The sequence below is a fragment of the Eptesicus fuscus genome, chromosome 18, assembly GCF_027574615.1.
Source record: "Eptesicus fuscus isolate TK198812 chromosome 18, DD_ASM_mEF_20220401, whole genome shotgun sequence".
NCBI classification, from domain to species: Eukaryota; Metazoa; Chordata; class Mammalia; order Chiroptera; family Vespertilionidae; genus Eptesicus; species Eptesicus fuscus.
Window position 1 is genome coordinate 32,689,958 of NC_072490.1, and position 26,866 is coordinate 32,716,823.

Consider the following 26,866-nt stretch of genomic DNA (forward strand, 5'->3'; position numbering starts at 1 on the left):
ATCTGGGCAGATGGGGGAAGAGAGGCCGTGCAGGAGACAGAACAACAGCAGAGGGGTGGGGCCCTGAGCCAAGGGAGGCAGGTAACTGCCCCAAGTTCTCAGGTGGGCAGCTGAGGAGCCCAGCTTACCCAGCTCTGTGTGTGTGTGTGGTGGGGGGGGGTGTATGTGGGATGTGAGTGTGTGAATGATGTGTGTGTGCTGAGTCTGAGTTGTGTGTGCACATGTGTATATGTGTGATGTGTGGTGCTGTGGGAGTGGGTGGTATGTGTGTTGGGGTGGTGTATGTGGGGTAAGTGTGAATGATGTGTGTGTGGTGAGTCTGAGTTGTGTGTGTGCATGTGGTGTGTGTGTGTGCATGTGGGTGTGCGTGCGTGTGGAGGGTGTGCATGTGGTGTGTGCATGTGGTGTGTGTATGCATGTGGGTGGGTGTGTATGTGGTGTGTGTGTGTGTGCATGGGGGGGTGGCGTGTGTGCATGTGGGGTGTGGGTGTGTGTGTGTGTGTGTGTATGTGGAGTGTGTGGGGGTGGTGTACTAGTATGTGGTGTGTGTGTTTGCATGTGGTGCGTGTGTGTGTGCATGTGGGGTGTGTGTGCATGTGGGGTGTGGGTGCATGTGGGGGATGTATGTGTGTGCATGTGGGGTGTGTGTTTGTGGTGTGTGTGTGTATGTGGAGTGTGTGGGGGTGGTGTACTAGTATGTGGTACGTGTGTGTTTGCATGTGGTGCGTGTGTGTGTGCATGTGGGGTGTGTGTGTGTGTGCATGTGGGGTGTGTGTGCATGTGGGGGATGTGTGTGGCGTGTGTGCATGTGGGGTGTGTGTGCATGTGGGGGGTGTGTGTGTGTTCCGTAGTTCCCCAGCACCTTTCTTCCCTGCAGAGCCATCATTTTCCTGAGTCTTCCAGCGCCCATATCCCCTCCTTAGGCTGCTGTGCATCTACTATATGCTAGGGAGGAGACCCGCCATGCTTGGTAGCACAGCATAGAAATTAGAAGAAAATTGCCTCTGAATAGGAAAGCCGGGGTCCCTGCAAGGACACACACCACGCCGGGGGGTGTAGCATGCGCCTTGCCTGGTCCTTCAGACCCTGGCTCCTTCCGCCGCCGTTGCTCTGTAAGGCCGCTCTCCTGAGCGCTTGCAGCTCCAACTACTTGTGGGCGTCCCTGAAGGTCCGAGGCATGTGGTGGGAGGCACCAATTCCGTAACAACAGCCGAGATTGAGCTCCTCAGTTGCTGACCAGGCCGCGTCCCACCGTCCAGCCGGGGGACTTTGTCCTTCTTTCCTCTGTGTCCGGTGTATGTTTTATGCAGAAAAACATATGCCCCAGGGGTTTGTGCAAACTTGGGGATTCATGAATATTGCTACGTTTTGGTGGCAAAGGTTTGGGGATGCAACCCTTAGAGCACCAAGCGTGGCGTGTTCTGTCTACTCTATTTTAAAAGCTACAATAAGGTGCTTCCCAGGTTTTTATTTTGGTGAGTTCAAGCCAAATAGAATGAGGAATTAATAATGAGGGCTCGCATTGTTAACTGAAGAGTCCTGTCATGATACCCTCACAGCGTCATTATCACTAACATTTTTTATTTAGTATTTTTAAAATTAACTTTGATCCTTTTCTCGGAGGTTTATTTTCTGACTAATTTCTGAGTTTCCTCTGAACACTTCATGTGCAGCTACCACATAGTTAAGTGTCTGTGGGTGAAGAAAGTTCTGTAGATAAGCGACAACATTTATTCTGATGAATCAACTTTCATCGCAGCATTTTAAGCTCAAGTACTTACACTGGAGGGGGTGGGAACATCATGGAGCAGGGCCTTCGGACACATTGTGTCTGTGGGTCATGGCTTCTTTTCTTCCTAGGTGGCCTCCCTCCCCCTCCCTCCCTCCCTCCCTCCCTCCCTCCCCCCCTTCCTTCACCCTCCTTCCCTCCCTCCATTTCTTTCTTTCTTTCTTTCTTTCTTTCTTTCTTTCTTTCTTTCTTTCTTTCTTTCTTTCTTTCTTTCCTTCCTCCCTTCCCTCCCTCTCTCCCTTCCTCCCTCCCTCTCTCTCTCTCTCTCTTTCTTTCTTTTTCTTTCTTCCTTTCTTGTTTCTGATCTTAGAGAATTTCTCCTAAGAACAGGTGTTTATTGCGGCCTTGCTTACAACAGGAAGAAGGGAGAAGGCAGCCAGTGCCCAACAGTAGACACTCCTGCATCCTTTACACCGCGATTACGTAGACCTGTCTCCATCGACTCAGAGGCCTGTCATAAAATATTAACTTGTACATGGGAATACATGTGTGTGTTGTGTGTGCACGTGTAGTCAGCAGTATTGATAAGAAGGGAATCTCCCATTTAGAGGAGGCAAACTAATAAAACTAGAGAGTGCTAGTGACTTAAGGAGAGTATTTGCGGACCGCCAAGGCTGTATGAAGAGAGACAGATTAGGAGAGAAAGCTCCAGGACGTGTTTACATGGCAGTGTGCACGGAGGGGGCGAGCCAGGCACACGGGGAGCCTGCCCAGGTGGAGCTGCGTCACTGCGCGCGCTGACCAGCTCGGACCCCACTCCCTGCTGTCCTGGCCGTAGAGCTGTTCCAAGCTGATGGCATTTTTTTTGGGGGGGGGTGGGAAGCGGGAGAGGGGGAAAGCCTGTTCGTAGGAATCTCAAACGCTTTCCAATCCGGTGGCAAAATTATCTAGATCTTGGAGGATATTGGAATTTTCAGGCCACAGAGAGACATTGTCGAGTTTATATTGTGGCCAGGTAGAGCTTCTTTGAGGTTAGGAGAGGGTTTGGATTGAGGGGTTCCCTTGACCGGATGGAAGGGGCCACCGAGAAGTTGGGGAAGGAATAAGAAGCGTCCTTCTTTTCCCTCTACCAACCTGTAGAAAAAAAGGACAGGAGAAGGTTGCAAGCTCATCACCCTGAACCTTTCCCGTGGAGTAGAACAGAGTTTTCCCGGCCAGGTACCTGGGCTTTCGTAGAAAGTAGAACGTAGAACGTAGAATGTAGAGCCGTGTACGGGAAACTCTGAGGCCTTTCCAGATCAAGGGAACCAGGAGTGGGGGGTGTTGGGAAAATCCCTGAAGCCTACCGGTTAGAAGGAAGCAATGAGATTCCCACGTGTCCTGGTACGGCAGGGTTTGAGGAGTGTTCTGAGCAGGCCAATCGACTCAGAACCATGCCGCCGAGCAGAGCCAGATCAGGAGTCAGAAGCTCGGGGCTAGGTTACCACCGAGCAGAGCCAGAGCAGGAGTCAGAAGCTCGGGGCTAGGTTCGAGGATAGTCCATGCTCACCCAGGGTTCAGCACCATGATGAAAGATGAAACAGAGGGCCGGAGACCATGGGTTACCAGGACACAGGCTTTATTGGCGATCACCCTGCCGGCCGCCTTCCAGAGGGGGAAAGGGAAGAGAGAGAGAGAGAGCTTGAGAGAGAGAGAGAGAGAGAGAGAGAGAGAGAGAGAGAGCGCCCTGATGGCATTTTTAACAAAGAGAGAGAGGAAGTCGTGTCGAGTGCAGCAAGTGGTCATCACAGTGGACCCCCGTGGTCTTGATAGCAGCCCCCCTTGCTCCCTCCTGACCCCCCGTTGAGGGAAGGGTTTGGACGGGGCAGTGTGTGAAGCTGATCAGGAATGAGGGCTTGAGAGCAGACTCTTTTATTTCTTTTTTACATTTTATTTTATATTGGTTTCTGGTGTACAGCTTAGTGGTTAGGTAATCATATACTTTACGTAGTGTTCCTTTTGATATTTCCGGTACCCCAACCGGCACCATACATAGTCACTGTAATATGTCTTATTAACTGTATTTCCTGTGCTTTGCTTACTTCCCCGTGACTGTTTTGTAACTACCGATCTGGGCTTCTTAGACTCTTCACCTCTTCACCCAGTGCAACCACCAGTTCTCTGTTTCTAGGAATCTGCTTCTGTTTTGTTCATCAGTTTATTCTGTTCTTTAGATTCCACATATAAGTGACATCATACGGTGTTTGTCTTTCTCTGGCTGACTTATTTCACTTAGCGTAATGCCCTCTAGGTCCATCCATGCTGTCACAAATGGTAAGATTTAATATTTTTATGGCTGAGTAATATTCCATATATGTATAGGGTGCATATATACCACAGGTATTTTTAATCCACGAGAGCAGAATCTGAACCCTGAATAAGAGGGTCAAGTCAGGTGTGCACAGAGAGCTTGGGTCCTTAGCCTGAGTCCACAGATGTCCATATGGTCTCATGTGTTTTCAGGGGTCCCATGAACCCCCCAGAAACCCAAATCAAAAGTTTGCATATATGGTCCTTTTTCCAGGGTGAGGATCAGTAGCTTTTATAAGATTCTCAGAGACGAGGCAGAGGGGATGTAGGCCCTGAGATGGTTAAGGAGGCTGACATTCTCTCCACAGTTATGTGGGGAGGGGGTGGGGTCCTGTCCTGGAATCTCGGTGATGTCTAGTTTCTGTCTGATTTGGAGACCTTGGTGCTTGCATCATCTAACCCAGAGGACCCCGTTAGGTCGAGGCCAGTCGTCAGGGGCCCCCGAGAGGCTGCACACGGGCTCAGACGCAGGCCGCGGTGGGCTCTGCGCCTGCACCCTGGCAGTCCCGGGGACTTGGGTCTCAGTGGCAGATGTCAGAGGGAGGGCTCGGGCAGAGAGGAGATAAGAGCTTGGGAACAGCCTAGGGCAGGAGCTGAGCCCCCAATCCCAGGTGTCACCCCTGTTGTGATTTCCTGGCTCTCATCACAGGCACCCACAGCACTGACTGGATTCTGACAGTGGTTCCCCGTGAGGCGACACGAGTGAGGAACGGGGAGTGATGAAGAGTGAGGGTAACAAGAAAAGGCTGGTCTTCTGTCGTGGCCCAAAGTGGGTAGATCACAGCGGGAACCGTGGATGCGACTGCTCCGCCTTGTCTGTGTGAAACCAGATGTCTCAGCATGTACCGATGGGGGTTTCATTTTCCCATTTTACCTGTAAACCCGATTTCCACCCAGGCCTTTCCAAACAAATAGCTTGAGGCAAATAACAACGCGGTGGGCTCTGGCGTTGTGCTTCTGGTTGGTACTTAAGAATCACACGCAGACATTTTTATATGCAGCGCACGGTAGAGACAGATTGGGCATTTAAGGCAACTTAGTGGATTGAAGAGCACTGAGGGAATTGTGGGAATTGCCTGTGAGAACAAATCATTATTCCTTGGCAGGCGGGCGAAGGAGAGGGGATGGAGGAGCTGTAGATTACTGGGAGGAAGAAATCAGAGAAATCGGGTGGCAGCACTAGGGGCCATTTTACAGACGAAGGAAGTGATCCACAGCAAGCAGGAACGCTTGCCCGAGGTCACGCGCAGCGAGGCAGTCACAGAGCCAGCACCTGACCCCAGGTCTTCGCGACCGTGAGCCCCCAGCCCCACGCCGCCTCCCTGCCTTCAGAACCATGGACAGCTGTGGGGCAGGGGTCACTGCAAACAGGCTATGACGACCCTGGAAAAGAGGAGTTCCCAGGAAGAGGTGACTATAGACCCCCCAAGGAGGCAACCAGCTCAGACGGAGGGTGAGGCAGGCCCGGGAGCCAGCAGGGTAAAGGCCGATGGTGGGGCCACACCTGGGTCCCCTGCTCTCTTCTGGTGCAGTCCGTGGTGTGACTTGTGGGACACCTGACCCCAGAGCAATCGAGACAGAGTTGAGCCAACACTCCAGCCCCACCGTGCTTGCCCTCACTGGACCCCTATGGATCCCCAACAGCTGCCTTTCATCTGCCGGGTGTCTGTGTGATCAGACAAGAGCTGACTGACTAAACAACATGAGCAGGGGTGGTGGGGGCAGCTCAAGGCACGGACGGCAGGAGGCAGGGGTCTGGAGGCTGCCTAACTCCCCGTGAAACGGACTCTCCCCGTGGGAGCCTCTCTTTCTGGAAAGGGCCTTTATTGGCACAGTTGGCTCGTGTCAGGCCCCCATCCCTGGAGCAGTCAGCATGGCAAGCACAGGGTCCTGGAGGAGCAGCATGGCACCCCCCCACACACACACACCAGGCAGCTGGCATGGGGGAGGAGCCACTCCACCGAAGGAAAGGAGGGGTGGTAGTCTGACCCAGGGGTGGGGGCCCCCACAGTGCTCTATCGAAGTCAGTGTTGAGCCCTGGCCGGTGTGGCTCCGTTGGTTGGGTGTCGTCCCATGCACCAGAAGGTCGCCAGTTCAATTCCCTGTCAGGGCACGTGCCCGGGTTGCAGGCTCAAGCCCCAGTAGGGAGCATGCAGGAGGTAGCCATCGATGTTTCTCTCTCATATCAATGTTTCTTTTTCTCTCTTCTTTTCTCTCTAAAATCAATAAAAACTTGTTTAAAGGGGAAAAAAAATCAGTTTTGAGGCACTTGTAAAGGGCTTGCATACAGCAGGTTCTTAAGGATGAAGAAGGCCAGGTATGCAGCTAGATTTTTGTCCTCTGCCCTGGCCAGACCCCGCTGTGGGGAGATGAGCCAGAGACATGGGCATTGGCTTGGTGCCCTGGAGGAAAGGCGCCGGCCTGTCTTTGAACACGTCTGTGACGTCCAGCTAACGAGCTGGCTGCAGACCCCTGGCTGTACCCTTACCTGCCGACCCTGAGGATCGCTGCGTTTGGGGAAGTAACTGAGGTGGCCTGAGGCCCCAGGCCAGAGAGGGGCTGTGGGCTAGGTCCTGGCCCTGCCCCTCTCTCTCCTTTTCTCTATTCCGTGGGGACCATCAATACAGTAAACAAAAATGAAAAGAAGCAAATCATCATGAGCCATCTCCTTCCGGACACGTTCGTAGTGCTGGGCTTGGGCTCTGGGGGCCACACAGTGCACAGCAGATGGAATTAAATGGGGTATGTCAGACACCTGTGCCTAGCTCTCCGCAGATACTCAAAAGGCGGTGGTTTCCTTCCTTCGCGTATTTACTAGAATTCTAAAGGGTGTTGGGAAGGAGGTCATCCGTTTGAATGAAGTTCTTCCTTCACCACCGTGAGGGAGGCCCCACTGGTGTCGCATAATTATTAGTGAGCAGAGGGTCACGGCATCGAGAAAGAGGCAGGGCGCAGTGGGGGCTCAAGAAACGGTTCTTGGAGGGCACGCGGACTTCTTGCTACACTGAAGTCTATGCCGAGGGAAAGAATCGTTACTCAAGGTGGAAATCCAGCCACGCTCGGTGCCCGCCTGTGACTGCATGTGCCGTGACCTGCTTGACTTTCCTTGCAGTCCACCTGATCCCGGTGTCCGTAGCTAAGAATGGAGTGAGTAGCAAGAGTCGAAAGAGAATCATGCCCGACCCTGTGACGGAGCCCCCCGGGATGGACCCGGTTTACGAAGCTCTCTTGTATTGCAACATTCCCAGTGTGGCCGAGCGCAGCATGGAAGGTAGGCCTGCCTGCGCTGCCCAACGTGGTACCTGGACGGACACCCCTCTGGGAACTGGTTCTTCACACAGCACAGCCTGGGGGTGAGGAGCTCCCCGGCCGGGGCGCAATTCCTGCAGCTGCCACTAGGCTGTGCCCTTGAGTGAGTTCCCAGGTCTTCGCTTCCTCACTTCTAGTGCATCACCCCCAGCTTTTCTGAGTAGACACTCTGGGGCTTAGGACATCCTGCGGGTGTCTTGCAGGAAAGGTGTGGGGAAATGTGATTTCCACGTTGAATTTTGCTTTTCTGAGAGTGTGCCAAAGAATGATGCTGAATCTGTTTGTGCCCCGCCTTGTTGGATGAGAGATTTCAAGAAGACACGTGTTCCCTGTTCACTGTTTCTGGGCCTCCCGTAGTCTGTGGATGTGAGCGAGGACACAGGAATATCCCTGCCCACATTTCCTGGCCTCCAGCTGGCCACCATAGCCTTCCCGTGACCTCTGGTGGCCTGGGGCATAACCAGCCCACTCATGTCCCTCTGCCCTGCCAGTGAGTCTATTCAGAGGCGCCCCACTTGGACCCCAGCACAGCACCCTGCTCCCAGTTACCCCTCCTCACTTTAGTGCAGTGAAAAGAATCGACACTTCGGAGTGATAACAACACAATGTATCTGTCTCTCTTTATGTCTGTCTGTCTCTCGCAGGTCATGCTCCGCATCATTTTAAGCTGGTCTCCGTGCACGTGTTCATTCGACATGGGGACAGGTACCCACTGTATGTCATTCCCAAAACAAAGCGACCAGAAATTGACTGCACTCTAGTGGCTAACAGGTAAATTGCACTTTAAAAAAAAAAAGTTCCTTTCAAGAATCTGTTCTCTCTGTCCGAATCGTGATGCTGATGGGGGAACGAATGACAGGATGGGGAGTGACCTGTCATGGAGTGAGTACAGTTCACCAGGAGTCTGATCTTCAGAACAATCCTGCATGTTACTGCCGACTCACAGTTGAGAAAACAGAGGCCCAGAAAGGTGAGGACACCTGTGTGAGGCCACACAGCAGATAAAGCCCTGGCCAGTCTGAGGCCCACTCTCCCACCCTGCTGTTCTTCAGTTTGAGAAATGGCTGGATGTGGTGCAGTGAACACTGGGTTAGGAGTCCTCAGGCCTGGCTCAGCTATTCCATTCAGAGCAACAGGTAAGCCCCTTAGTCTCTGTGAGCCTCAGTCTTCTGTCTCTGAAATGGGATGGCGATGCTGACCATGCAGAGTGGGGCTGAGGAGTACGTGAGATGACAGAGGAGCAAGAACATTATCATTTACTTGCAAAGCCATGTAAATGGATGATGTTACTTCAAACGTCCACAGGGGTAGAGACAGCCTGCCCTTGGTTGAGAGTGAGCTCTTAGGATGAGAAATAATGGAAAAGAGTGGGAACAGTGCATATGGAAATGGCATGGCTCTAAAATCGGAGGCACAGTTAGCCATGAAAGTGATGGGCCAGGCCTCCGCAGACGTGTCTGGGGACACGTAACACCCCGCACAGAACGTGCTGAGCGCGGAGAGGAGACGGAGGGACGTGCTCCGTGGGGAAGAGGTTATGTCGATGGAATGCTCCTGGTTGCCAGCCTGCGCCGGGCAGCCCGGTGGGACCACGGATTGCCTCCCCGCCGCCCGCCGGGGCTGTTCTTTCCAAGGGGGCCGCAGTGTGAACCCGGGAGGTCCAGGTTAACGCTTCAACTCTCAGGCCGTCTCGTTGTCCAGTGTTAGGAGAAGGTGAAGCGAACCATCTTTGGTGGAAACAGGAGATACTGGGTGACTGCGGGCTTTCCTGTGTGGTTTCATTTCCCGCTGGAGGTCGCGATGCTCGCACTCCGGGTATGTGTGTCTTCTGTGCTCGGCGAGCCTGGAGGCGTGTCCCAGAGCCCATGTCAGGGTGCTATGCAGGCACTGGCTCTCCTCCTCCCTTCTCCAGCCTTCCGTGTCAGCCTTCCCGGGGAGGTCCCCTGCCCCTGCCATTCCCACCTTTGCACCTGCCACCTGGCTTGCTTGTCCCCCAGGCCTGCGTGGCTCACTCCCACCATTCCTTCAGGGCCCCCGGAGATGCTGGCTCCTCGAGGAACCCTCTCCCTGTGTGTGAGAATGTGTCCTCGGCTTGTATCAGGCACGGCCAGGGCCTCGCTGCAAACCAGACAGGAGGACACACGGGAATGGTCTCTGAACTAAACGTTTCATCCTCAGACCTTAGCTGGCCTGAGGGCGAGGGCAAGGGTGGAGGTCACTTGCTGTGCTGGGCATTAACTCCTTCATTCCTGGATCATGGGGATGGGCTAGAGCATCCAGAGTGGCAGGAGGGCACAGGGTGGGGTGCAGGGAAGGCAGCTTGGGGACGTGGGTTTGCTAGATCGGGCACAGCAGAGTTTCTTTGTGTTGACAGCTGGCATAGCACTACCTTTGCATGCTGGCTGGATACCCACCCTGTGAACAGCCCGGCCACAGATAGGCTCCTGGGCCTCTGAGCTGGCCGGACCCAAGACAGCCTCCAGGACTCATGGACAGCGCCCTGCTTTGTCCCTGGCTCCTTGCAGCTTCTGGTCCTCTTTCTCTGTCTGCGCTTCCACTTCTCAGAAGTGAGAATTTGAGAGGCTCGGCTCAGACTAGGGGTCAGTCCTTGTTGCTAGAAGATCCCTGGGCACTTGAAGCTCTGGGGGCCGTTCTGGTTGTTCCCAGAAAAGGGGCCCATCGGGCAGGGCCACCTGGCAGCGTGCAGGGCCTCCCCCCGTGCAGCCTGGGACTTTACAGCTTGCCTTCCCAGCGTGATTGTCTCCGCCCTCCCCACATCACCAGCTTCTCCCGGGCATTGGGTCTCACTCCTTCCTGTATCATCCATGCCCAGCTCGAGCCTGGCATGTAAGAGTTGTTGGACGGGTTTGGTTGCAGAATGAATTCAGGATCTGAGTGAGAATCACAAGTCATAACTGCCTGTCGTGTGCTCCTATCAGACTGAAGGCTCAGCACGGAGTCCTGTGAGGCCGGTCAGCCTGTGTGTGCAGGGAAGACCGCTGCACTCTCTGAGCCTCAGTGTGCAGACCTGGAACATGGGGGCAGTGATGCCTGCCCCCCCCCCACGCCCTTATGGCGTCTGACTGAGGTGGGAGAGCCAGGCACTGAGCCTGGCCCATGCTAAGAGCTTGATAAGGGGGTGACGTGTCATTTAGCACAGCAGCCGGGAGGTCTCCGAGGGCCAGCCTCTCTTCCTCCCTGAGTGGCCGTGGTCATGAAGCAGGACAGGTCCCAGGGCCCCTCGTTCTGACAGGGCGATGGCAGGATGCACGGATGGGGCCGTTTCTGGGGCTCCCATTTGAGGGGCCTTAGTTTCTGGGGACCAGCTGCCCTGGCTGCCTCTGCCTTCCTTGTCCCTGGCCTTGATCTTGCGGCCTAGTTTGATCAAACATTCTGTATTTTTAGGATCTACTTTTAAGTCCTTTGCAGAAAGTGGGTGGGGCATGCATGTTTAAATTAATTCGTGTCATTTAATTAAGTCCATCTTTAAATAAAAACAATAAATGTCCATTCATAAGAGTGGACAGGACTCCCAGCCATTAGAATCCACTTCAGGCCTCTGAATCCCCTGGGACTGTGGGATCGGGGTCACCAGCAGTGCCTGCTGCCTCCCCAGGTGCTAGTTCAGCTTCAGGAATTAATCATTTTTACGGCCTCCTAAAAGGCCGTGTGTCCTGGAGTGTGGCCGTTCCCCTAGTCCTGTGGAAGGGGATGTCTGGGCCGTGCACAGCGAGGAGCTGGATGTCCGTTCAAGCCGGTCACCCCAGCGTTCGTTCCCCTTCACAGTGGCACATTGCGTGGCTCCCTAAGTCTTTGTAGTAGAAGCTGTGTCAGCGTGAATGCCCTGTGCCTCATGACAGAGGTGCTCTTTTTACCCTCACGGGACTATGTTTAGCCAGCAGTGAGGTTATTAGCCATTGCTATGTTTAATAAATGGTTTCTTTTGCTTTCATGAATATGAATTTGATACTCTTTTCTACACCCAAAGAAGAAAAAAATAAATCACTATTTTTATCCAATGAATTTTATTCTTAAATGCATGTCGTGTGCCAGGTGCTGTCCCATGTACCTGTCTCATGTACCAGGAAGTGGCATGTGAGCAGGCACCTAAACGAAGTGAAGGAGCCGGCCCTGTGAGGATCTGGGGGAAGAGTGTTCCAGATGGCGGGAACAGCGCGTGCAAAGGGCCTGAGGCTGGAAGAGCTGGGCATGTATGAGTCACAATAAAACTAGTGCCTGGCTGAACAGGAGGCGTGAAGGGGAGAATGGGCTTCTGAGGATTTAAAGAAGGTGATGGCCCTCAGGGGGCCTTGGAATAAATAGCACATCAGCCATTTGTCTTCTCTTCCACAAGCGAAGTTTTTCTTCGAAGAATCCTCATCTCGCCCTACCAAAAGCAAGTTTTCATGAATGCAGTTAGGAACAGACGCCTCATTAAGCAGTCGGATTCCCTGAAAACCCGGGACATCGCAGCAAACACTTTCAGTCGTGAAATTCTGTTTCTAAAATTGGCGGCCACGCTCCCCCAGATCCTCAGACCTCACCAGCCGGAAAGAGTGGCCGCAGCAGGGCATTCGCCTCCAGTTGACGGCCTTCGTTTCTGTGCATTCCTATCGCCGGCCTCGTGATCAGTTGGAAATTTTATTTCCGAGCTTGCAAATATTTACACGTTTCAGCCTCGGGATGAAAAGCACACCCTCCGTCTGCATGCAGAGACAGCCCCGCCCGGCACGGTCCCGGGTAAATCACCAGACCGTCCTGTATGACAGGATTAGCCTTCTCTAGTTCCAAAGCCTATTTTTATAAAAGATGGATTTTTTTTTTTTTTAGCTTTATGTTTTTGAAAGATATTAAACCTATTCTGGCAGCCATTTTTAAAGCATTGTCAATGTTAATTGGGCTTTCAACAGCAGGGGTCGGCCATTAGAACAATTTCTTTTTGCTGCTTTTCATGCTGATTTGGTTTAGCTGGGACTAGTCTATCCGCTTCTGTTCAGCTGGAAAATGTATACGCATTCATAGGCCATTCTACTATTCAAAGAAAAGGTGTAAATATTCATAAGTCACCTCATTATTCAGAGGAATTGTGTCTGTATTCATAGGTCATTTCATTATTCAGAGAAAAAATGTATATATTCATAGGTCATTTCGTTATTCAGGGAAATTGTGTATTAGTGACTAGAAAGTTAAATTAAATCTTGATTTACCACATGTACTCCATGGGAGAAATATTTAAAAAGTCAGGTCTCATAAACATACCGGCATTATTGTTTTGCTATTTGTGACCACCCCACATGAAATACATATTGTATGTGCAAAATATATAGTGAATTGTATTGAGAGCTATAGAGATCTTGGTTTTCTTAATCAGTTAATTTTCTTCAAAAGAGCCTTTCCAGAGGTCAGATAAGTTAAGGATTAAGAGTTACCCAGGTAAAGGTTGGGGTGGGTTGTTTTTTAAAAAAAATATATATGTTTTCGTTGATTTTAGAGAGAGAGGAAAGGAGAAGGGATAGAGAAATAGAAACATTGATGAGAATTATCTATTGGCTGCCTCCTGCACGCCCCCTAGTGGGGACCTAGCCCACAACCCGGGCATGTGCCCTGACCCAGAATAGAACCAGTGACCCCTTGGTTGATGAGTTGATGCTCAACCCCTGAGCCACACTGGCCGGACAGGGTGGGGTTTTTTAGGAGGAAGAGGCAGCATGTGGGAAGTCTTGGAAGCTGAAAGAACAAGTGTGTTGGGGGAGCAGAAGTCGGTTGGTGGCTGTGTGTGTCCAGAGCTCAGCATTAGAGTGGAAAGGGCTGGGGAGCCCTGAGCCTCCACGCGAGGTGGGGCCAGAGCGGACCAATGGGCATGCGTGGCCCCTTCCAGAAGGCAGCATGTGGAAGAGCAGTGACCAGTGGGGTTGCCTTTTACGGAGATCGCGCTGGCCGTGGAGAAGGCAGAGGAGAGGGGCAGGAATAGGCTGCAGGCAGTCCGAAGAGGAACCCGTGCCATCCAGACAGAAGCTGCCTGAGCCGGAACCCAGCTGGTGGCTGCAGGGATGCAGGAGAGAGGTGTGCAGCCCCTGGAGGACACGTGTGCAGGATGGCGGGGGAGTGGGCAGGTGGGCAGCGCTCGGCTGGCCTTGCGGAGTGGGTTATGCGTAGCCATCGGTGGTGGAGTAATAACGAGATTGGAATGTAGAAGTGATCGAGCGATTGCCTTTGTGGGGGAGGAGGGGCACACACTTGGGGTTTTGTTTGCTGAAGCTGAAACCATCGCAGACTGCTTTGGCGCGTGCTGACCTCCGGGTCCGTGTTGTCTCTTCAGGAAACCGTATCACCCGAAGCTGGAAGCTTTCGTCAGTCACATGTCAAAGGGATCCGGAGCCTCTTTCGAAAGCCCCTTACACTCCCTGCCTCTCTTCCCCAACCACCCGCTCTGTGAGATGGGAGAGCTCACACAGACAGGTACGTGTGACCCCCTCGCGCACACTGAGCGAAGAGCCAATGCCCCTGGGCCAGGCGCTGTGGGCTCAGAGGGCAAAGGACTGGCACGCCACAGCTCTGAGTCCACCAACATTCCTAATTAACATCTGATTTCTTAAAAAAAAAACAAAAAAACTTCTGTTATTACAAAGGCGGTATATGTTCATGGAAGAGAAATTAGGAATGACAATTAAGCAAAAGGAAGAAAAATAGACCCATAATTCCACCAAAGTAATTAGTTATCTTTCTTTCTGTGTTCATGCATGTGCGTGCATGTGTGTGCATGTGCACGCACACACACACACACTCACAGTGGTATCTTACTAAACACACTATTTTGTTACCCACTTTTTCACTTAGTATATTGTGATCATCCTTCCCTATTCATCAACAACACCATTTCTGATTGCTACATATTATCCCACCGTGGCTGGGCCATAATTTATACAATTAATCCCATGTTCTTAGATACTTCAAGCAAAGCACCTGGTAGGTTTCAGTGTGCCAGGTCTCAGGGAGAAACACAGGGCAGATCCCCGCTGAGCGAGGAGTTTGTGTGGCCAGACCCCCTTCTCCTGGCAGCCCTGTTTGCACTGTAGTGCAGCCAGTTCCCTGTCAGAGTCGTTGGTGAGTTAATTGTGGGATCACCTTGGTTGGGAAGAGAAAGAACTGGTGGGTCCCCAGGAGCTTCCAGTTTCCTGCTTCAGTCTGGGACCTCAAAGGACCTCTGCTTGGTCCCAGCTTTTCTGGAAGAAACGGGAGGGCCTGTTGGCCATGCTCTGTCTTCTGGTTCCCCGGCATCGTAGGACCTCAGCTTTGATGGGAGGGAGGTCTCTGTCCTGTCGCTGGGGGAATGGTGGTGAGTGGCAGAGTGGGGCAAGCGGAAGGCTCTGGAGGGCCAGCCTTGGAGAAGGAGTGTTTTCAAAAGCTTTTGATAATTAGTTCCACGCATACAGTTTCTGCATTTGGATTAAAACAGGAGTCATCCTACCAGATCCAGCACCCCTTTTATTCACAAGTGAAGGCGCTCCCTTAACTATCCTCAAGTGAAATTCGAATATAATATAATCTTCCTACATACATAATCTTAAAATATATCAGATGCCCTAACTATAATATAAAGGAGGGGGAAAGGAAACTAATTTATTATAGAATTCTGTGTGCCTCGGTGTAAATGCTTGGGCACACCTACGCTGGAAAGTGGAGTGACGGAATCAGTTGCTTACACGTAAATGCAGATTGCTGACTGACAGCTACCAATACAGACCGACGGAGAGGTGTGTTGGTGACTTTAATACCACGTGTTGGAACATGTTTTTTTTTTTACAAGTTCTGATCAAAACTAAAATACAAGTGTCCCTCCATTAATACCATGTTTCTTGGAAATTCATTGGATGTTAATGTTACGCAAAAATGACTTTGTGTTTATAGATTTTTTTAAAGTGGGTTTGCTCTAGCTGGTTTGGCTCAGTGAAGGGTCCCGAGTTCGATTCCAGTCAAGGGTACATGCCGAGTGGAGGGCTCAATCCCCAGTAGGGGGCGGGCAGGAGGCAGCCGATCAATGATTCTCATCATTGATGTTTCTATCTCTCTCTCCCTCTCCCTTCCTCTCTGAAATCAATAACAATATTTTTTAAAGTGGGTTCTAGGCTATATAAACAGATTGTTCACGTGTGGGAATGTCTTATGGCACATTCAGAAGTTCTGTGGGACCGAGAACAGTTCCTTGTGAAGACTGTCCAGCCCCCTGGCCACCACCACTGGGTGTCAGGAACATTATTGCCCATATTATTGTGACAGCTCAGCCTCCAAACCCTCCCTGAGGGCAGACCCAGGCTTGCTGAGAACCACTGCTTAGACCCTGGTTGCAAGTAACAGAAATCAACTCCAGCACAAAAGGGACATAATTATAAGGATTAACAGCGAGTCACCGACTGTGAGGGCAAGAATATGAGCAGGCCTCCGGAGACTGGAGCCAGGAATAAAAAGTCTGCCTGTCGCAGCCTCCGTGGTTTTGCTGGGTGTCTGTCAACAGAGTGACAGTCCTAGCCACACCCACAGATGGGCTGGCAAGTCCACATTCTTGAGAGAGAGAGAGTCCGAAGGGGTCCTTGAGGGTCAGGGCCATCACCTGGCAAGAGGTCAGAGTGACTGTGCATTGAGAGTGGGACCCAGCCTTTGGGTCCAGGGGCCGTCCCCTGAGAAGAGTGGCGGGGGGAGGGGCCTGAGGGGTTCACACACTTAGAGACAGTCGTTCATTCTGACCTTTCTTCTCATTGATTTATTTTCATCGTTATCACATTCTACTAATAAATCAGCATTGCTCTAGAAATTATTTTTGCAGTATTGTTTGCTCCTGTTCCCTTATTCTCTCTTAACGGCCCATTTCATCTCCTATTTTAGATTTTATTTTAAGAGAGCCTCGCTGTTAGAGCAGTCATTTGTCCCTGGCACACTTTGGCACCCACAGAGACTACGTAAGAACAGACTGATCGCTGGGGCCTGCTCTGTGCAAGGTGCTTTGGCAGCTGTTGAGTGTGGGGAGGGGTGGGGCCTGGGGGAGGAAGATGCTCCCCTGCCTGTCCTAGCGGATCCCTAGGGTCATATAGGACAAACACAGGCTTTGGAGGAGAGACAGCCCCGTAAAATGGGGCTAACATCTTCCGGGCAGGGCTGATGGTGAGTGAAATTCGATAGCACGTGGAAAGGGCCTCGCACAGCAGGAGGCTCAGTGAAGGCTGCTGAGGGCCCAGAGGTCCAGCGGCCTGTGGGAGCCGAAGGAGTTGTTTGTGGGACCTGGGGGGAGGGAGAAGGAAGACCACAGGGAAGGCAGGAGGGGAGCCAGGCACAGGAGGCGGGTTTCTCTGGGCAGAGGAAGGTGAAGGGCAGGAACAAAGGCAGGAAGAGCAGGCTGCGTTTGGAGAGGATAAGAAGTCTTCAGTGGCTAGAACTTAGTATTTCTGCGTGAAAATGTAGGGACTGTGACAAGGGACTAGGAGCACGAGGTTGGGGCCAGAGGGGGGCTCAGTTCTGCTACTTCTCAACCGTGAAGGGCCTCCGTTTCCTCACCTGGAAAATAAGGGAAGTGGGGGGAATCATAAGCCCTTACTGGCTTTTGGTGAGGAGTAAAGGAGAAAGGTCTGGCCTGCAGTTAAGCACGCCACCTTTAATATATGTAGCTGAGAACGTGAGGCAGGCCCAGAGGTGAACTAGGCCCAGATGCAGATTCTTAATGTTCGTCACTCCAGGTTTGCCTCAGTTTGCAAATCGTTTTGGAAATGCTAAGGCTTGTCCCAGCCCCGATCTCTGAGGGACTTCTGCTCTCAATCTGTATTCTCCATTCAGAGTAGGACATCCTCTGTTGGGGGGTTTTCTGAGCTGTTCCCCTTCCTGGGCCAACAGTGCCCTCCGCCTCATGCATTTCAGCCTTAAGTTGTCTCATCTTGGCGGTGGAGCTGTTCAAACCGTGTGGGCATCTGAGTAAATGATACGGCCGGTCCTGGGGCCTGCATATGGTTCCCACTCTCAGACAATGCATGTTTGTCACTGAAATTGCATCCCATTGGCTGGCAGGCGAGCTTGCTTTTATCTTGGATTGCTTTCTCTTGCTTGAAGAGAAGGCTTTTTTTTTTTTTAAAGGCCATGGTTGCTGTACTGTGGTTCAACACTAAAACATCTTAAAGGTAAACTTGAAATTCTTGCTCCTACCCATGTTCCAGCCACACCATTTCTGTGCCCCCATCATTCCCAGGTAACCATTGAGATCAGTTTCTTGTGCATCCTTCCCAAGTTTCTTTATGCAGAGCACAGACACCTGCAACTATACATTCTTATTTTCCCCCATTTTTATTTGCTGATTTTAGAGAGGAAGGGAGAGAGAGCGAGAGAGAGAGAGGGGAGGGAGAGAGAGAGAGAGAGAGAGAGAGAGAGAGAGATCAATGTGAGAGAAAAACATCAACCGGTTGCCTTCCAAATGGGCCCCGACGGGGGATCGAACCCGCAGCCTTTTGATGTATGGGATGATGTTCCAACCAGCTGAGCCACACCAACCAGGGCCCCCCACTTTTATTTAAAAGGAGCATAAAAACATACTGTTGTGCACTTTGCTTTTTTTCGCACATTCTCTCTGTGTATCTGCGAGATCATTCCATATTCATTCAGAGAGAGTGTCCTTATGGACGAGCTGGTAAAGCCCCAGCAGGGTTGGGCAGAACGTACCTAAATGTTAGCAGAGGGGACTTCCCAGCACCGAGAGGACTAAGCAGCCAGCAGCCGGCCTTTTCTCTTCCTGATTGAGTTCCCGGAGGTCTCCCTGCAGGCTGAGGAATGCCGTGTCCCTGGGCCCAGGGACAAAGCTCTCCTTACACCTGTGACACCTACAGCCTGGGCACCCACCCACCGGGTGACTCCTTCCGTCCGAGGCCTGCCAGTCACAGGGTCTCCCCCAGGGAAGGGGCTGGTCTAGAGGGAGGGTTGAGGCAGACGGTCATTGTGCTCCCCAGAAAGGCTGCGGGTCCCCAGGACAGGGCTCCCTCGGCTCATCCCTTCGTGGATACCTCCAAGGTGCCCCCCAGTCAGGCTGGCGCGAACCCGTTCTCACCGCTCCCACACAGTGGGCAGCAGGCTCGGTCACATGACCTCACCCTGCGCTAAGGTGTCTGGCGCTGGGCCCTGACTCGTTCCCCTGGCCGTTCTCTTGGCTGAGCTGCCGGTCAGGAAAGCTTGTGTCGCTCTTGTTTCAGGCGTCGTGCAACATTTGCAGAATGGCCAGCTGCTGAGGGACATCTACCTAAAGAAACACAGACTCCTGCCCGCTGACTGGTCCCCCGACCAGCTCTACTTAGAGACCACGGGGAAAAGCCGGACGCTGCAGAGCGGGCTGGCCCTGCTGTACGGCTTCCTCCCCGACTTTGACTGGAGGAAGGTTTACTTCAGGCACCAGCCCAGCGCTCTGTTCTGCTCCGGGAACTGCTACTGCCCGGTGAGAAACCACTACCTGGAGAAGGAGCAGCGCCGGCAGTACCTCCTGCGCCTGAAGAACGGCCAGCTGGAGAGGGCCTACGGGGAGATGGCCAGGATCGTGGACATCCCCACCAAGCAGCTGCGGGCCGCCAACCCCATCGACTCCCTGCTCTGCCACTTCTGCCACAACCTCAGCTTCCCCTGCACCAGGGACGGCTGCATCGACATGGAGCACTTCAAGGTGATCAAGACCCACCAGATGGAGGACGAGAGGGAGAGGCGGGAGAAGAAACTGTATCTGGGGTACGCGCTCCTGGGCGCCCACCCGCTCCTGAACCAGACCGTCGGCCGCATGCTGCGCGCCGCCGAGGGCAAGAGGGAAGAGGTCTTCGCCCTCTACTCCGCTCACGACGTCACCCTGTCCCCGGTCCTCAGCGCCCTGGGCCTGACGGAGGCCAGGTTCCCGAGGTTCGCGGCCAGGCTGATCTTCGAGCTCTGGCAAGACCGGGAAAAGCCCGGGGAGCACGCCGTGCGGGTTCTCTACAACGGTGTCGACGTCACGTTCCACACCTCCTTCTGCCGGGACCACCGCCGGCGCTGGCCCAAGCCCATGTGCCCCCTCGACAGCTTGGTCCGCTTTGTCAGGAGGGACATGCTGGAGGCCCTGGGGACGGGCAGCACCAGTTATTACGACGCCTGTCACCGGAAAGGACTCTAAGAGGCGCCGAGTCCAGCCCTTACCGAGTCCATGCCGAAACAGAGGGATGGGGAAGGTACACTTCCAGGTCTAGCCTTCGCTAAGGGTACCAGGTTATTGATCTTCATGGCTAGGAACTGTGCTTGGGAGCCACCCAGATGGCTCCGGTTGAACAATGAGTACATTGTTGAATTCGGGTTCGGGAGTTTCTTGATACACAATGGCCGATTCACAGAAAAAAAAAAGGAAGGTACTTGATCATAGCCAGACTTTGCTTACGATGCCAGACTGTCTGAATGCTCCAAGCTGCCAACCCACGTGTGTATTCTTCTGACCTGCCGTGGTACTGAACTGGACAGTGGGACCAGCAAGCCTCAGCCCACATGTTCTTAACCTGGGACCCTCTTACCTTATCCTTGTTCCGTGAAAAATGTCCCCAAGTAACTTATGTAAAACAGGGCTTGACAGACTTTTTCTGTACGAGGCCAGAGAGGACGTAGTTTAGACTGTTGCAGGCCAGAAAGCCACATTCCCAGTCTCTTGTCACAGCCACGGCGTTGTGCTCTCGTCACGGGGAACGCACCCACAGACCGTACACGAAAGCGTGCACAGGCCGCGCGCGTCAGGCGTGGCCCCGGGGCTGTCGCTGGCCGGCCCCTGATCTGAGACACGGGCTCTCCTACAATTGCACTCTCAGCACTTTGAGAACCGGGTGGCTGCCAAGAATTCTTCAGCGGTGCCTCCCAGTCACTCCTGCTAGAAACACAGAATTGGGTCTGCATCTGTTAGAACGCAACAAAGGGAAGTACACATTGAATCAGAAGGGATCACAGGGAAGTTGCCAGAGTAATACTTGACGTTCACGATGATTGTGGTATGATCGTTTTAAGGGTGTTTTAGACAAGTGTCTGCTGTCGTCTGTTTGCTGTGGATGCCGAAGTTTTTGTACTCCATTTGGTATTTTTATAGCCTAGGAAGATATTTTCTGAGACCAGTTTTCGATGTGCTCTGATTGCCTACGTAATAATATCCCATTTGCTGTCCCCGGTTGGTGGTCAGGAGGCAGCCAGCACCTGAACACAGACGCCTTCCTCCCGATTAAAGGAACGACGGCTTATTCCCTTGGACAAGCTGTAGAGTCGGATCAACTTTGAAACCCTTTTTTTGTGAGTTTCAAAAGGTACATTCTCACTGATTTTTAAGTACGTTTTTGGAAGAACTTTGGTACTAGATAGTGAAATAATCTTTATAAGGTATTTTATATATTAGAAGCAGTGATGAAATCTGTGGTTTCTGAACGAAGGGTGCTAGTTCTGTGCGAAGAGATGTAACGTGCAAGTGAGGTTCTCCGGCGTCATTGATATTCCCGTCACTTCTCTTTGTTTCTACCCAGTGTTGCGGTTTAAATAACATGTTTCTATGAATAAATTTTGATGAATACGTGTACGTGCCACTAACGGTTTGTACCTCTCTAAGTCACTCTGGTTCTTCTTTTCAAGTGAGTGCCAATATTTTTTAAATGTATCTTTTTTGTGTGTATAAATAAAAATGTGCTAAATTAGAAAACTCTACAGCACAGGTGGGGAAGGGAGGGCCAGGCCCTCCGTGGCGCGCTGTGGCCGCTGACAGGCTGCGCTGGGCCCAGAGGGAGAGCGGAAAGGGACGTTCTGCTTCCTTCTCTCGGGGCAGCAGCGAGCTCGCTGGGCCGGGAGGACGTGTCCCAGCTGGTGGCCGAGGGCCGGGTGAGCATTTATCTTACCTGCTTCTGTTATGGCTGACCATCTTGTGTTGTCTCTGGAGTATTTAAAGCCTAAACAGGTGTGGTTTTTTTTTTTTTCTCTCTTGAAGTATTTGCATTAGAGCTGCTAAACACAGCTTGAAGAACGTAGAATTGAATCAGAAGATGTTTTAAAAATTAATTTGCAACATCTGTTGGTAAAGGTAAATATTTTGGATAAGAGCCCACATTAAAAGTGCTGTAGATACAGGTTTTGCCTCTGTGGTGAGAAAAACAACCTTGGAGGAAAACAGCTTTGTTTTTCTGAATGGTTGCCACGGCCTTCTACAACATGGCAGCCCTGCTCACACCCAGAGTCCGGACACTTAGGTAAGAACTTGAGCTTAGGACGCCCACCGTCAGTTCCCGCTTGACTTTTCCAGGGCGCCTCTGAGAATAACCGCTTAGAGTTAAGCCTGCAAAGGGTTAGTGGCCCCAGCCCCAGCCACCTTGTAAGTCCTAGGTGTTTGCTCTGCCGCTCTCTGCCTCCTGCTGCTCGTGACCCGGATGGAGGACGGCCATTCCCCCAGCTAGGTGGCATCCCCCTAACTGGGATCTGTAAGTAATAAATCTTGTGACTACTTCCTTTGTGTGGATGTATTGAAACTGCGCCTTCAATCAAAACAACCCGTGGGTGGGTTTCACTTCCCCAAAGTGGGCGCTTGGATGCTGGGGGAGCTACCTGCTGCCTCCGTGGGGGTGGCTTGTGCTTCCTCATTCAACAGATCACAATCTGTGTGTTCCTCCCACTCCCTCCCCCAGATTTTTAAATTTTTATTTTTTAAATTATGGTTCACATACAATATTATACTAGTTTCAGGTATACAACATAATGATTAGACATTTATATACTATTCTTTCTTATTTTTACTAGAGAGAGAGAGAGAGAAACATCAATGATAAGAGAGAATCATTAATCGGCTTGCCTCCTGCATGCCCCACACTGGGGATCTAGCCCACAACCCAAGCATGTGCCCTGACCAGGAATTGAACCGTGACCTCCTGGTTCATAGGTCGATGCTCAACCACTGAGCCACCGAGGCTGGGCTATACTATTCTTAATATGCAGCTCCAGCTTCTCAACACAGCCTCCCAAGACATTGTATGTGCACAGCATTAAAATGTCTTCCTTCAGATCAAGTTCTAAGACATTTCATTCCATAAACAAACACTGAGCATTGAGCTGAGCTGAGTGGATTTCATTCTTGGTGTCTGGGCAATGGGCTCAGTGCCTTAGTTCATAGCAAGTGTGTGTACATGGGTATATTCAGCTTTCTGTTTTTTTATGATTAACATTAACACAATGCACATTGGAAAACAATCATATAATGCTGAAAACTTCTAAGTGAAATTCTCTTCTAATCCCTCCTCCAGAGGGAACACTGTGAGAGCCTGGCAGATATTCTTACAGAAATTTTCCATGCAGATGCAGAAATGTATAATTTTTAAATAGGAATCATTTTATATATATTCTGTGACTTGCTTTCCTTAACAATATTTTTATCTGGTTGTTTCCTTTAATAATGTGCCTTATTAACTTGCTCCTCTTAATCTGGGAGATATTTCCACATTGAAATAGATTATCCTATCTAATAAAAGAGCAATATGCAGATTAACCATCACTCCGCTACACCCACCAGCCAATCAGACGCGAGTATGCAAATTAACCCCAACCAAGATAGCTGTGGCCACTGAGTGAGCAGGAGGGAGGCTTGGGTTTCCCCGGCAATGGAAGAAGCTAAGCTTTCCACACACCCTGGCGGGCCCAGGCCTCCACTCCAGGGTACAAAGTTTCAATTATAGAAGATAAATAAATTCCAACAGAAATGGTGGCAGCCACAGAGCTGCAGAGAGCAGGAGGCTAGGGTTGCCCCCAGTAATGGAGGAAGCCAAGTTTCTGCAGCCTGGCTGGCCCAGGCCTCTTGCTTAAGGCTACAAAGTTTCAGTTATAGAAGGTAAATAAATTCCAACAGAAATGGCGGCAGCCGGCAGCCATGGAGGAGCGAGCTGGAGGCTTGGCTCTGCTCCAGGCTACAAAGTTTCAATTATAGAAGATAAATAAACCCCAGATACCAGGGCCTCTGCTTGAGTCACCAGGGGGCGTGGCCGGCCTGCAAACCACCACAGGCCCCTTGCCCAGGCTGCCTCATGCCCCAAGGGAACCCCCACCCTGATCCGGGACACCCTTCAGGGCAAACCAGCTGCCCCCCCCCCCCATGCACCAGGCCTCTATCCTATCTAATAAAAGTAATATGCAGATTGACCATCACTCCAACACACAAGATGGCTGCCCCCATGTGGTCAAAGATCCTGCCCCCATGTGGACACAAGATGGCCACCACAAGATGGCCAGCAGGGGAGGGAAGTTGAGAGGGACCAGGCCTGCAAGGGAGGGCAGTTGTGGGCAATCAGGCCAGCAGGGGAGGGCAGTTGGGAGGAACCAGGCCTGCAAGGGAGGGCAGTTGGGGGCGATCAAGCCTGCAGGGGAGGGCAGTTAGGGGTGACCAGGCCAGCAGAGGTAGGGAAGTTGGGGGCGACTGGACCTGCAGGGAAGAGCAGTGGGGGGCGGGGGGACTCAGGCCTGCAGGGGAGAGCAGTTGAGGGGACCTGGCCTGCAGGGAAGGGCAGTTAGGGGTGACCAGGCCTGCAGGGGAGGGCAATTAGGGGCAAACAGGCTGGCAGGGAGCAGTTAGGCATCAATCAGGCTGGCAGGGGAGTGGTTAGGGTGTGATCAGGCTGGCAGGCAGAAGCAGTTAGGGGCAATCAGGAAGGCAGGCAGGCGAGCAATTGGGAGCCAGCAGTCCTGGATTGTGAGAGGGATGTCCGACTGCTCGTTTAGGCACTGGGCCTAAACGGGCAGTCGGACATCCCCCAAGGGGTCCCAGATTGGAGAGGGTGCAGGCTGGGCTGAGGGACACCCCTCTCCCCCCGTGCATGAATTTTGTGCACCGGGCCTCAGATAGATAGATAGATAGATAGATAGATAGATAGATAATAGAATAAGCTCTTTTTATAGCCACTGTATAATATTTCATGATAGAGATGAAACATTTTTAAATCTTTAAAGATGTATGAAATTGAACCTTAAAACCAAGGCACCAAAACAGGATGACAAGGCTTTTGATCAAAGTTACACAGAACAAAGCAGAGGCCAGCAAATGTATGTGTTGATTTTCTAGCTTACCTGAGCAGTTAACCCCTTTCCAGTGTAGCTATAGGTATTAACTAATATAAGCGGTGCATTTCTCTAATTTCACTAGTAAACAGAATCGAAGAACTTAATCTGATATTGCTATGAAGCCTTTTTGAGGATCTTTGCTGCTACAGCAGAATTAGGCTTTTGAAAGATTTGAGGGATTCCCTTCGGTAGAGCTCATCAAGACCGATGCAGGAGCTGCAGGGATGCAGGCTTCTGTTTCTCTGAGTCTTCGGGAAGCCTTCAGAATGGAGTTAGCAGCCCAGGCCATGGTGGGTGGACCTAGCGTGTTTAAACACAACCGCAGTAGAAAGCAGAAAACAGGTGGGTTTACACTGCAGTCCTGGCTTTGATAGTGGCTGGCACAGAGTTCTGGCCTGGGCATCAGTTAGCTCCCACTGCTCAAGGCCACGGACCTGAGTGTTGGGGTTGTACGCCTGCGGAGTGCCTGCCCAATGGCCAGCTCAGATGACTAATAATAGCTTCTGTTAAAGGGGAACCAGCTGAATTCATCAGAGTGGCTGGCCAGGCCTTCCTGGTCTCTGGAGCTGAGAGTGGCCTTGAGGAGGTGGAGAAGGTATGTCCCTGAGGGGCCAGCACGGAGCTGCAGAGCCCCAGCCCCTGGTAGAGTGCGGGCCGGAGGCCTGGCCTCCAGATAACTGTCAGTAGTAAAGGCATGTCTATCAATCTAAACAACTTTCTGAGGAAGGTCCTGTTACCCCTAATACAAATGAGGAAACCGGCTCAGAGGTGTGAAGTCATTTTTCCTAAAGGAAAAGTCAAAGCCCAGAGAATAACACAAATTTATTAATCCTCCCAATAGCCATACAAGATACTGTATTTGCTGGCGAATATCAATGAATATTAAAACATAGTAGGGTTGCAACAGTTATAAATGTAAAACTAAATGGTTAGGACAATATCCTTACCCTGCTTCTTAACATTAGTGGTTGCTGTTTTTTGTTGTTGTTTTTTAAAATATATTTTTATTGATTTCAGAGAGGAAGAGAGAGAGAGATAGAAACATCAATGATGAGAGAGAATCATTAATCGGCTGCCTCCTGCATGCCCCCTACTGGGGATTGAGCCACAACCGGGGCATGTGCCCTTGACCGGAATCGAACCAGGGACCCTTCAGTCCGCAGGTGGACGCTCTATCACTCACTGAGCCAAACCGGCTAGGGCAGTGGTTGCTGGTTATTTTTTGTTGTTGTTGTTTGTTTGGTTTTTTGGTGTGTGTTTTTTGGTTGCTATTTTGTTTGTTTTTTTTTGTTGTTTTGTTTTTGTTTTTGGTGTTTTTTGTTTTTTTTTTTGGTTGCTGTTTTTAAGAAAACTTTTATCATATAAATCTAGCCTTTGCAGTGGTGTTATATTATATTCAGCCACTAGGGGGCAGCATTAAATATAATTTTTAGACTTCAGGACCCAGTCTTCCACGTAAAGGAGGTAGGGTAGTTTTGTGACGTGTTTAATAGGGCAACCAGTCATCTCAGTTTGTCTGGGGCTGAGGGATGAAGGAGTTCCAGTGCTGAAAATAGTAAAGTTCCTGGAAAACCGGGGCAAGTTGATGACTTTAGTGTTGACATGCGTTAGATGCCACTGTTAGACTTTATAGAAATGGGGACGCTTGATGGAGTGACTAATCTGAGGTTTCACATAGCTAACTAGTATGCATCAGAGCTTGGACTCAAAGCTGTTGTCCATTAACTTGAAGGACCATATTCTTAAGCAAGATATGAGAATGCCTCTCTCAACCATTTGGGACTGTTTGGTCACGTGCAACACCTAAAACCATGGGTAATACTGAGTCCTACATACACTATCTTGTTTCCTACACACTCAGACCTATGATAACGTTTAACTTATAAATTATGCACAGCAGGAGACTAACAACAATAACTAATAGAGCAATTATAGCAATATACTACTGTAATAAAAGTTATGTGAATGTGGTCTCTCTCTCTCAAAAATGTAATTTTTTAAAACTTTCCACCCACAAATGTAATGCCTTTTCCATCTTAACTAAGCAGTTATCATGCACTGTGGCTACAACTTTTGAGTTTGAGGGACGACAGCAAAACTAGCATGAATTTCTTTATTACCAGAGATCTTAGCAACCTCAGCATACAATTTTTTTTCTTTCCCTATTACGTCGAGAACTTTCACCTTTTCCCTGAAAGGAAGTATTTTACGGCTTCTCTTTGGCATTATCTGAATTGCCAGCATCACTACTCTTGCACTTTGGGGTCATTATTAAATAAAATAAGGGTGACTTGAACACAAGCACTGTGATACCACGACAGCCCATCTGATAACCGAGATGGTTACTAAGTGACTAACAGGCGAGTCGTGGATACACTGGACAAAGGG

At 51.0% G+C, this 26,866-nt stretch overlaps 1 protein-coding gene across 4 annotated transcripts in view; it reads left to right on the forward strand.

Annotated features, from left to right (window-relative positions):
- The window catches only part of PXYLP1 (2-phosphoxylose phosphatase 1), a 76,808-nt gene extending 55,713 nt beyond the window's left edge, over positions 1 to 21,095 (forward strand). For all 4 annotated transcript variants that reach the window (XM_054708037.1, XM_054708038.1, XM_008156474.3 and 1 more), the window contains 4 exons: positions 7,191 to 7,349; positions 8,032 to 8,158; positions 13,707 to 13,846; positions 18,607 to 21,095. In XM_054708037.1, coding sequence (XP_054564012.1) covers positions 7,191 to 7,349; positions 8,032 to 8,158; positions 13,707 to 13,846; positions 18,607 to 19,544 — 1,364 coding nt within the window. In that variant the 3' untranslated portion in view covers positions 19,545 to 21,095. The remainder of the gene's footprint in view (positions 1 to 7,190; positions 7,350 to 8,031; positions 8,159 to 13,706; positions 13,847 to 18,606) is intronic.
- The last annotated feature ends 5,771 nt before the right edge of the window (positions 21,096 to 26,866 follow it).